At 35.2% G+C, this 11,784-nt stretch overlaps 1 protein-coding gene across 15 annotated transcripts in view; it reads right to left on the minus strand.

Annotated features, from left to right (window-relative positions):
• The window catches only part of bt (projectin protein bent), a 101,825-nt gene that overhangs the window by 6,916 nt on the left and 83,125 nt on the right, over positions 1 to 11,784 (minus strand). For 14 of the 15 annotated variants that reach the window (XM_043213359.2, XM_043213364.2, XM_043213356.2 and 11 more), the window contains 6 exons: positions 11,437 to 11,778; positions 10,279 to 11,321; positions 6,742 to 6,798; positions 6,301 to 6,401; positions 6,110 to 6,224; positions 5,748 to 6,050 (listed from right to left, as the gene is read on the minus strand). In XM_043213359.2, coding sequence (XP_043069294.1) covers positions 5,748 to 6,050; positions 6,110 to 6,224; positions 6,301 to 6,401; positions 6,742 to 6,798; positions 10,279 to 11,321; positions 11,437 to 11,778 — 1,961 coding nt within the window. The remainder of the gene's footprint in view (positions 1 to 5,747; positions 6,051 to 6,109; positions 6,225 to 6,300; positions 6,402 to 6,741; positions 6,799 to 10,278; positions 11,322 to 11,436; positions 11,779 to 11,784) is intronic. The other variant, XM_043213351.2, reaches the window with a different exon arrangement.

Here is an 11,784-nt window from a genome sequence, read left to right on the forward strand (position 1 = left end):
CCAGAGTACAGCGTTGGTGGGGTTATTTGCAGGCATTCACATTCGATATTCAGTATAGAGAAGGGAAAAGGATGGCACACGTTGACTTTTTATCGAGAAATCCCCTTTCAAAAAAGTCTACTGCAACCGCAAAAATAGTCGAAGAGAAAAGAGTAAATTTAGCTGAAATTTTAAGCAACTGGCTTATTGCTGAACAACGTCGAGATTTGGACATAATCGAAATTGTTAAACATTTTAAAAACTTTTCTCTGCCTGAAGATATTGCGAAAACCTATGAATTAAGGGCAGAAGTTCTTCATCGAAAGGTACAAAGAAATGGGAGAACACGTTGCTTACCAGTGGTACGACGAGCTTTCAGATGGTCTGTCATAAATCAAGTGCATGAGTCCATAATGCATTTAGGTTTCGAAAAGACATTAGATAAAACTTACGATTTCTACTTGTTTGACAATATGTCAAAATACGTAAAAAAATTTGTCGACAACTGCATCACTTGTAAAATGTCAAAATCCACTTCAGGAAAAATACAGGCGGAATTACATCCAATACCAAAAGTCACTATTCCTTGGCACACTATCCACATCGATATCACAGGAAAATTAAGTGGCAAGAGTGATCAGAAGGAGTATGTTATTGTTCAGATAGACGCGTTTACCAAATATGTCTATCTTAGTCATAGTCTTAAATTGGATAGTGAGAGTTGTATAAGGGCCGTTCAATCTGCCGTTTCATTGTTTGGAGTACCAAACCGAATAATAGCTGACCAGGGGAGGTGTTTTACAGGCGCAAAGTTCAGTCAATTTTGTTCAGATCAAAAAATAAACTTGCATTTGATAGCCACTGGTGCAAGTCGAGCTAATGGTTAAGTGGAGCGAACTATGAGCACGTTGAAGAATATGTTAACGGCGGTTGAAACGAGAACACAGTCTTGGCAGGATGTGTTGGGAGAGGTGCAGTTGGCAATCAATTGTACAACCAATCGCACTACGAAAGCAAGTCCTTTAGAAATGTTATTGGGAAAGGTAGCACGCCCATTGGGATTACTTCCACCTAGTCATATGGAAAATGTTGTTGATTTGACAAACGTAAGAGCGCAAGCTGCAAAGAATGTATTAGCCAGTGCAGCTTATGATAAAGAACAATTTGATAGAAATTAGGCAAAAGTAAAAAGGCACAAAATTGGAGATTTCGTATTACTTAAGAGCGAAGAAAGACACCAGACCAAGCTAAGTCCAAAATTTAGGGGGCCTTTGGAAATAGTAAAAGTTCTAGAAGGTGACAGGTACATTTTAAAGTCTTTAACTAATAAAAGAAATTATAAATATGCACATGAGGATTTAAGAAAATTACCAGAGGTGCAAGTGGCCGAAGAGCTAAATGTGTCCGATGATTATAATAATTTAGATGTAAGAAACGTAACCGCTACAGAAGAGAGTGAAAATGAAAATATTGAGAATATTGAAGAAAAGAGTGAAAATGAAAATACTGAGAGTATTGAAGAAGAAAATGAAGTACAAGGGTGACAAAGTTGTACTGCTGGCCAATGAAAATGGCAGAGTACTGAGTCCATAAAATATAATGCAAGCATAAGTGCAATACATATTGTTTGTTTTGATCATGGCGTGTGGGGTATTTAATTATGCGACTACATATTAGAGTGAATAATGAATAAGAATGAATTATATAAAAGAAGAAGAAAAACAAAGAAATGAAAAGAAAGAAAGAAAAATTGAATTGAATTGATGAAAAAAAATTATAGTTATGGAACTGAATACTGTTTTGTGAAACTGTCAATATGATAATTTGTTATGAATTAAGATAAGAAAATTGGATTTTGTTATGAAACTATTTAATGTTCAGTCTAATAATTAAAAGAAAGAAAGAAAATTCGAATGCTGCTATTTTCTACACGAGGTCGTGTTAGGGTCAGGATGGCCGTGTCGGCGAATGTATGTGTGTGTGTGCGAATACACATTTTCGGGTATTTCACCAGAGTCCTCTTGCGCTGTGAGTGTGTGGTTGCCAGGCAACCGTTGGCAGGCGACGTTTCTAGGATGTTGTCGCTTTAAAAAAGTATCGTTGAGCCGAGGCGACAGCGTTGTGTCGCTGTCGCCGATCGAGGTTCGGTAGTATGCACAGGAGGTAGAGAATTAGACGCAGGCAGTTGCGTACCAGAACTTGAAGTGTGTACAAGGCTGAAACTCGTTGCGCCGCAATGGAAGACAACAACAACAACAACGATCATGATTCGACATATACTTTATGGGCTCGCAGTTGATTCCTTCTCAATATAACATACTTTCACACGAATACAACACACTCTTGTACTCTAGAAGTACCGGATGTAAAAATAAAACCATGAAGGACAGGATTCTCGACTTTATTATACCCGGAATTTATCTCTTCCACCCACACTTTGATTATCCTTTATAATATGGACTCTCAGCCAAAAAAAAACTTGCATACTCTTGTGCTTGGGGAATAAAAACTGAAGGTTACAGAAGATAATTTTTTTTCTTTTTTTTTATTTGTGGTCCTTTTTTAAAAGTTGCTTTTATGTAATTTGGATCTTATGGTAAAAAATATAAGGAGATACTATCTAAAGCAAAGTTGGTAACTTTACCAAATACCATTTCCGATCGTTTAAAAAATGAGAGACTAGAAAAAGACAGACGGGTTGACGGTCATGCTTATTTCAACTCATTTGATCCTGATCAAGAATATACTGTGTTTGGATAGTTTAATTGCCGTGGAGGCAAACTCCAATTTTCCATATCATGGATGCATTGGGTCGAAAATTCTGCAGCAGCGAACTCTTTCATTTACCCTCATTTGACTTCTCTTGACCGTCCAAACTGAGAACAATTTTCTCTAAAATTTGGTTGAAACATGTTTTCTCCATAGAAATATAGATAGGGAAGCGTAGTTTTCTTTAAAATAAAATACACTATTTTAGTACCCATTCAAACTTTTGAATTTACGAAAAATGAAATATCAAGAAAGGAAAGCTAATTTCGGGCGGAGCCGAAGTTTATATACCCTTGCAGTTAAAACCGGATATATATCGCAAACATCGGATATAGTTGGCCGATCCTTATAGCAATAGGAATATATAATCCAATTTTTTACAATACAAAATCTAAAAAAAATCCCAAACTTCTATCTTCAAAAATACGAAAGTTGATATTTCTACCAAGTACCATTTCCGATCGTTCAGTTATATGGCAGCTATGGGATATAGTCGGCCGATCCTAATGAAATTTGGTAGGTTGGATCAACTGACCAAAAATAGAATCTGTATTAAATTCCAGCTTTCTATCTTCAAAAACACAAAAGTTGGGTCATTTCCGATCGTTCAGTTATATGGCAGCTATGGGATATAGTCGGCCGATCCTAATGAAATTTGGTAGGTCGGATCAACTGACCAAATATATAATCTGTACCAAGTTCCAGCTTTCTTTCTTCAAAAACACGAGTTGGGTCAAAGTTGGGTCATTTCCGATCGTTCAGTTATATGGCAGCTATAGGATATAGTCGGCCGATCCTTACGAAATTTGGCATGTCGTATTATTTTGCCAAAAATAGATCTCATGTCAAATTTGAACTCTCTAACTTTAAAAACACCAAAGTTATACCATTTCCGATCAATCAGTTATATGGCAGCTATAGGATATAGTCGGCCGATCCGGGCCGTTCCGACTTATATACTGCGTGCAAAGGAAAGAAGGGTGTGTGCAAAGTTTCAAGACGATAGCTTTAAAACTGAGAGACTAGTTTGCGTAGAAACAGACAGTAGGACAGACAGACGGACAGACGGACATGCTCATATCAACTCAGGAGGTGATCCTGATCAAGAATATATATACTTTATAGGGTCGGAGATGTCTCCTTCACTGCGTTGCACACTTTTGACCAAAATTAAAATACCCTCTGCAAGGGTAAAAAATCAGTGGGTGTCTAGGGACACGCGTGAGGAATGAAGTTCCTTTGGTATCTTTGGCAATGAGGGAGAGACAGGAGTGAATGAAGGCGAAAAATGATTTACAACAACCATTTACAACTTTATACAAAAATGATTTTTATCTATTACCTATTTTTTCTAGGTATATACATCTAATCAGTTCATTCAAATATAGTGATAATTGGCTTATGATAACTAAAGTAAGATAAAAACATTTGAGATACATCTTTGTCCAAGTATCTCAAAAAAACTGCCTCAATTGTTGGGTCGTTATTAATTTTTAAATCAAATTCTTCAAGGAGAAAATGTGCCAGTGGCTCTGATTTTTTATCGGAGAAGTGTATGTTAATATCACCGGCCAACATTAGGGGAATTTTGGAATTAAAGGATAAGATTTTAATTTCATTGCGGCGACGCGACAGCCGACACATGTACGAAAATTTCACTAATTTAGCTATAAGCATACTCGTGAATCTCGCGTAGAGGGGAGCATAAGCAGTGGAGAAACGCTCAACTGTGGAAAGCGAGAGAGTGGAAAAATGGATATATTCTCTCACTCTACGAAGAAGAAGCAAACAGATAGCCGTTTAACGTTACGTTACGGTTTTTCTCGGCTAGCCCTCCTCCGCCAAACTCGTACAGCGCCATAAGAAACTTCGTTCCAAAAACTACGTATTTTTCGCTTAGTAATTGCTCTGGTCTCATTGTTTTTTCCTGCTACTCATACACTCAAATTTTAAAAATGTGGGCGTTTTGCCAACCACTGCTTTATTGGTTGGCCACGGCAAACATAACCTTGCATACGCGATTATTCAATAAATGGGATAAACTTTTTTCTTAGGTGTAACTTAAAAGCTCGGAGTGATGTCACCTATGCATGTTTGTTTTAGAGTGTGGTTCAGGGGAACCTAAAGGTTATGAATAAAGTGAAATTATGAGTAGAATAAAACATTAGATTTTGTCTGCCAGTGTTATCAACGCTGTCAGTGTTACGCTTGTTCTTCTTGTTGATTCATAAAAGGGCATGGTTTGACTTAATTTATGTTTTATAAGTAGCTTTCAACGGCTTAAATGGATCGACAAGGAGTTGATAAGGTGATAAGGTAAGGAATAGAAAATTTCTCTCCCTGATCTCTGCCGTACACAAACAGTATAAAGCGTCATGATCTCAGCTTTCTTTCTGCTGTTCGTTTCCAATTCTAATAATCATAATCAATAATCTAATAATCAAAAAAAAAATTTCAATGTAGACGGTGTCGCCCACTGATATGAAGTTATATGAGCCACGCCACTATAAGAAAACATAAAACATCACGAATTGTTTGAGTGATTAACTGCATAGAATCAAAACAACGATATACCCAGTAATTAAAAAAAAATGTATCATAATTTAGATTGATTAGAGCGGAATTGAGAAGAAATTTAAATACATAAAAGTTCAAATTATTATACAAATTTTTTTCTGAGTAAAAATTATTAACACAAAATAATGTTACCATTAACTTGTCTATTTTTTGTTGAATATATGCAAAGACTGCCTTAGGTATTTATTTGATATCTCTTTTGGACTTTTATTCCGCTCAGAAACAACCGATAGATTTTTCATTTGGCTCCCCTAGCAAAGAGTTCCGCATTCTTATACTTCGAACACGTCAAGCGGAATCATAACGGAAGCCAATTAATATGCGTATCTGCGAGGGAGACGCTGTTATGTTTCTTCACACTCTCTCTCCGAGAAAAGCCAAATGGTATACCAGAATGTAAAAAACTGAAAAGAAATACTCACGTTTTACAGTTAACTTGCATTTGGTTTCTACCGCGCTTATAGAATTTGTGGCTGTACACGTGAAAATACCCTCATCTTCAGGAAAAACTTCGTTAATGGTTAATGTTGCAAATCCATTTCTGTACTTTAAGTCCATTATATCGGAAGATGAGAGACACTTTCCGTTTTTAGACCAAGTGATCTGTGGCTCTGGGTCTCCTTTCACTTGACAGCTAAGTATCAACTGCTCTCCATCGTGAATATTTAAATCATGCAGAGGAACTATAAACTCCGGTTTGAACATTAGTGAGTCGTCGGGAGGTACTAAACATAAAAATGGGTTATATATGTCATCAAAATACTTCTTAAAAAAAAATACTAACGTATAAGCTCCTTAGTTGCACTTCGTGATCTTGACGGGCTACCAGGCGCTTTTAAGTTGCTCGCCGCATATTTTTTCTTATTTGTAAGGTTACTGTGATTGCTATTTTTGTCAGCCTTTATTTTAATAGTAACAAAAAAAGTTTTTATTTAATAAATATTAATATATACGTTAAGGAAAAAAAACACTTACTTTAGTTTCAGAAGTTCCTAGCATTGATGTTGATGGGAGCTGCCGGGATGTTACAATTGGAGGTGGCGCTGGTTTAAGTGGCTGCTCTATGTATTTGCGATCTGATATTGGAAATGGTTTATTACTTAAAATATTTGAAAAGGACAGGTAGCGTTAGTTTTTATTTTGATAAAAAAGATTTCTGTTTAATAGGGAGAGTGGGATTTACATTCTTTTTACGGTGTATGAACCTTATTTAACTTAAAGAAATTAAAATTCTCAAATACGACAGGTAAAAAATTATTATTTGTTAAATAAATGGTTCTGATTCATTCAACCTATACATATATTTTCTAAGTTAAGACTTGTAAATTATGTCAACGATTTTATACAAATATATAAGTAGTGGGTGCATGCTATTGGTGAATAAACATATATTTTTAAATTTGTTGTTTTCTTTACCTCCTGAATAAAGAAAATTGTGAGCAAGCTCTGCCTGTTCAGGTGTAACCCATTCTCCTGGGAAGTATTGTAATAGAGTAAAAGAAATCAAATCATATAAAGAGAAAAAACATTCATAAAATATAAGAAATATTTTTTAAATCATATAATCTAGCTTGTTGATCCTAAATTGTAGATTTATATAAACGCAGAAATCATTCGCGATTTCATATCAATATATGGAACTGTGGTTTATTTTCTACCGATGTATGTATGTTTTATATATAAAAAGATGAGCTTTTTTAGCGTGAGCAATCATGAATATTAAGCCCAAATCAAGGTATAAAACATTAGTTAAATATTGTTTTTTAACATCATAAACTAATGTTTTAGAGAGCTGCAACAATCACAATTTCTTCAATCATTGACTCTGATTTTCAAAAGTCTAAAACTTATGTTTATTTTATTGCTATAAACATTAATGCTGACTTTCATTTAAAATTTTACTTCTGATTGAAAAAAATATCAAAATCAGAAAACTGTCGAGCACATAAATTTAACACACGACTCTTTTGTTCCAGTTAAACAATGGTAATTAATATCAAATAAAAAACCTATAGACGAGGGAAAACAACGCGGTATGCCTAATATATTTGATTTGAAAAAAAAAAAGGAAAGCTAACTTGGGCTGAAGCCCGAACATCGAATATTGTTAACCGATCCTTGAGAAAAAAGCTGACCAAAGCTGGTATTTTTACCAAATACCACTTCCGATCACTCAAAATATAGAAATTCGATCCTAATGAAATTTGGTACGTTATTTTATTTTTCATTTCCGATCAATCAGTTATATGAGGCTATAAGATATAGTTGGCCGATCCCGTTTCGACTTATTTACTGCGTGCAAAAGAAAGGAGGGTGTGTGAAAACTTTCAAGTCGATAGCTTTTTAAACTGAGATACTAATTTGCGTAGAAACAGAGGGACATACTCATATCAACTCAGGAGAAGATACTGAGGTCGGAGCTATCTCTTTTGCTGCGTTGCACACTTTTGTACAAAATTAATTCTCGTCTGGGGCTCTAAGGTTTATGATGAATACAGGAATGATAGCTGATGCTCTAATTGATGGACACGTTAATTCCAACATTCTAAAAAGGCCGCAAAAACAAAAAAAATTCCCATAAAAATTGTAATGCCCTCTGCAAGAGTATAACAACCTACAAGAATATTTGTATCATCCTTACTTTTTAAAGCTTTTTCTCATTCAAAGAGCACTTTTACTTATTTGTACACATATAACACATAACCCCATATGTGTTACACATAACCCCATACGCACTTCAAAATTTCAAATAGTCCTCCCAACCTAATCACTCCGCGACTCATCCAAATAACACACCTTGAAAAAAGCTATTCCACGTACTTTTTAAACAGGGTATAAAAAGTTCAAAGCTTATTTCTATAAAATCATTCCCAATCCCATTAAGCAAACATAAAATTGAGTCCGTGGTACTTCTTGGATTTACGCTGTTACGCAGCAGCACCAATTCTAAAAGTTAAAGGAAACCTGCAGCAAATTCTACCGAATTTCAAAAGTCGACTTATGTTGCAGCAGAAGCAAAGTTAATTACTTTTTAGTCTGTTTTCCTACTAAATCGGTATGCAACTGCAGTATGCAACTAAAATTTATTTATTGTTTATTTTGCTTTTTTATTTTTGCGCTCTTTCACAATGCTCAATGCAGTTGTGTCAGCGGTTAAATTTTTTGGAGGGTTGCAGTTGAGAGGAACAGAGATAAAACAACTTATCGTAAAAATGTGAGTGAACTAAATTTATTAAACACAAAAAAAAAATTATACAACTAATATTCTTTATATATTTACATAATTTTTTTCACAGCCGGATATTATAAAAACTTAAACTTAACCGGTGCCACAATGTTAAAAAACTTATTTCGGCGATTCCACGTTTTTGACCTATAATATGGACGGGGTTAAAAAAAACGGCCTTCAAGAACATGAAAAACATCGTTGGTGCTATGATTTATTTAAAATTGAACTTCAAAATATTATTATTAGAATCAATTCATAAATTCATTACAAACTGATAATAATAAATGAAATTAACTTCAAAATAAACAATTTTTTTCTCAAAAAACGTGAAGCTCTAACTTTTCTTAACTTTTTTTCCAGATACAATAAATGTTATCGATGGAACTTGACATGCTGTGGACCAATTAGGGAAAGTGTTTCAGTGAAAAAAGCTTCATTTAAAAAACCCCAGTTGCAGAAAAATAGAATAGAGTAAAAAAAAAGAAAGGAAAGCTAACTTCGGGCGGAGCCGAAGTTGATATACCCTTGCAGTTAAATCCGGAAACATATCGCAAACATCGGATTTAGTTGGCCGATCCTTATGAGAATATGATAATATAACCCAATTTATAATAATATATAATCTAAACCAGAAAGGAAAGCTAACTTCGGGCGGAGCCGAAGGTGATATACCCTTCCAGTTAAAATCGGATATATTTCGAAAACATCGGATATAGTTGCCCGATCCTTATGAGAATATCATAATATAACCAATTTATAAAAAATAAAGCTCATACAAAGTATCAAGCTTCTATCTTCAAAAATACAAAAGTTGGTATTTTACCAAAAATTATTTCCGATCGTTTAGTTATATGACAGCTATAGGTTATAGTCGGCCGATCCTTACGAAATTTAGCGTGTCGTTTTATTTTGCCAAAAATAGCTCTCATTGCCAAAAATAGCAATCAGTTATATGGCAGCTATAGGATGTAGTCGGCCGATCCCGGTCGTTCCGACTTATATACTGCGTGAAAAGAAAAGAAGGGTGTGTGCAAAGTTTCAAGTCGATAGCTTTAAAACTGAGAGACTAGTTCACGTAGAAATAGACAGACAGACAGACGGACATGTTCATATCAACTCAGGAGGTGACCTGAACAAGAATATATATACTTTATAGGGTCGGAGATGTCTCCTTCACTGCGTTGCACACTTTTGGACAAAATTATAATACCATCTGCAAGGGTATAAACATAAAACATAATAGAAAATATAATAATCAAATAAATAAATGAAGTGAATATTGAACTAAACCGTGGTAGTTCCGACATTTTAATAACTATGGGGTCTAAGGTAAGTAATTCTTTTACTGACCCAGGGGTCTATTTACAATGGGTCTATTCGCGGACATTTCATTAACAATTGGAAATGAGAAAATCTATTGCGTAGGGTGAGTAAAGTAAATATGTAGGTGTGGTCTGGTGGTAACCACGTATTTCAAAGTTTTTTTTTCACAACTTCTAAAAATATTGTCGGATTAGAATGATTGAAGTGTCAATCGACGCAAGAGTAGAATGTTAATAAAAAAAATATGTATTCGAACACTAAGGCAAGTCTAACTTAGAGCTTCACTACTTTAATAAAATTTTGACAAAATTATCACAGCATTATGTATTTGAAATGATGGCACAATATATATTTTAAGTTTTATATTGTCAAAAAGACGCGACTTGTTTAGTTTAATTTACCTTCTACAATTACGACGCACTCGGTTTCGTCAGTTCCATGACAGTTTGTTGCCTTGCAGATATATTTTCCCGAATCGGATGGTTTGCAGTCAATTATTTCCATAGTCACAACTCCATCGGAGTGGGTCATTGCATATTCATATTTGCCAAGTTCTCGACCATCCTTATACCATTTGACTGATGGAACTGGCTTGCCACTTAAACAGCAAAGTAGTTTGCATGTGTCACGGGCCTGCATTACACGTGGCCGCAAAAGGAATGTAAAACTAGGAGCCGATTCTGACTCCTCCTGCCAAAAGGTGTATGGCAATGGATCACGTCGGCGAACCGGTGTTGATTCCGTTTGATACCTCGGTTGTTCTTTTGGCAAAGGCTGGACGTTCAGAAAAACGACCTCTTCTCTGGAGCCATAGTGGTTTTCGGCTCGGATAATATATTCACCGCGATCATCTAACTTTACACGGTTAATTATAAAATAGTAATCATCTCCTGAATAACGTTTCATGAACTTTACGCTTTGTCGCAGCTCTATGTTACTGTGTGACCACGTAAGCGTCGGTGTGGCAATAGCTATACACCGGCAATAAAACTTAACACTTTGTCCTTCATAACAGAATTGGGACGATGGTCGAATAACAAAACGTGGCGAAGCTTGGCGCCGATCAAAAACTGTATCGTGAATTCTATATTTTTCCATTAATAATTTCCTTAAGGAAGAATATTCCGAAAGTCGCCCAATAGGCAATACATATTTTTCAAAGTCTTCGAATTTTCTTCTTATCTTTTCGCGATAAGCTAGATAACGGTCACGAGTTATTGCTTGAGTCATTCTACTGTTATCACCAGTTAACCACGGATGTAAAAGACATTCGTGCGCAGTCATTCGTTTTTCTTTATTTGCCACCAAGAGTTTTCGTATAAAATCTTTTCCATCATCCGAAATGTTCTTAAATGATATCTCATCGAAATCCCATTCACAAGCTTTAACATTTTTTAGAGTTTGAACATCATTGTCACCGGCAAATGGTGATAATCCACTCAACCTAGAATAATAATATATTAAAAAATGTTATATTATTTAAATTTTTTGAATAACTATAACTTAATTATTGGCCAATTTATCGGTTTATTTCATGAAACCGTTATGGTCAAACTTACAAAACATATGCTAAGACTCCTGTGGCCCACATATCAGTATAGAATCCAACTGGTTCTCTGTTAACAATTTCAGGAGCGGCAAATTCAGCTGTTCCCGTAGTGATTTTAACTACTTCATTTGGATCTAATCGCGTTGCCAAGCCGAAATCAATAAGTTTTACATTTGTGCTTGATCTTGTCTGGCACATAATATTTTCAGGCTTTATGTCCAAATGAATAATGTTCCTTTCGTGCATATGTCTAAGACCTTCGCAAATCTGTCTCATATAGTTGATAGCTTCGGCTTCGGTCATAACGTAGCCCTCAACTGTAATACGTTCGAAAAGCTCTCCACCAGATAAGCTACAA

The sequence above is a fragment of the Drosophila bipectinata genome, chromosome 4 (assembly GCF_030179905.1).
Source record: "Drosophila bipectinata strain 14024-0381.07 chromosome 4, DbipHiC1v2, whole genome shotgun sequence".
In the NCBI taxonomy this organism is placed as follows: Eukaryota; Metazoa; Arthropoda; class Insecta; order Diptera; family Drosophilidae; genus Drosophila; species Drosophila bipectinata.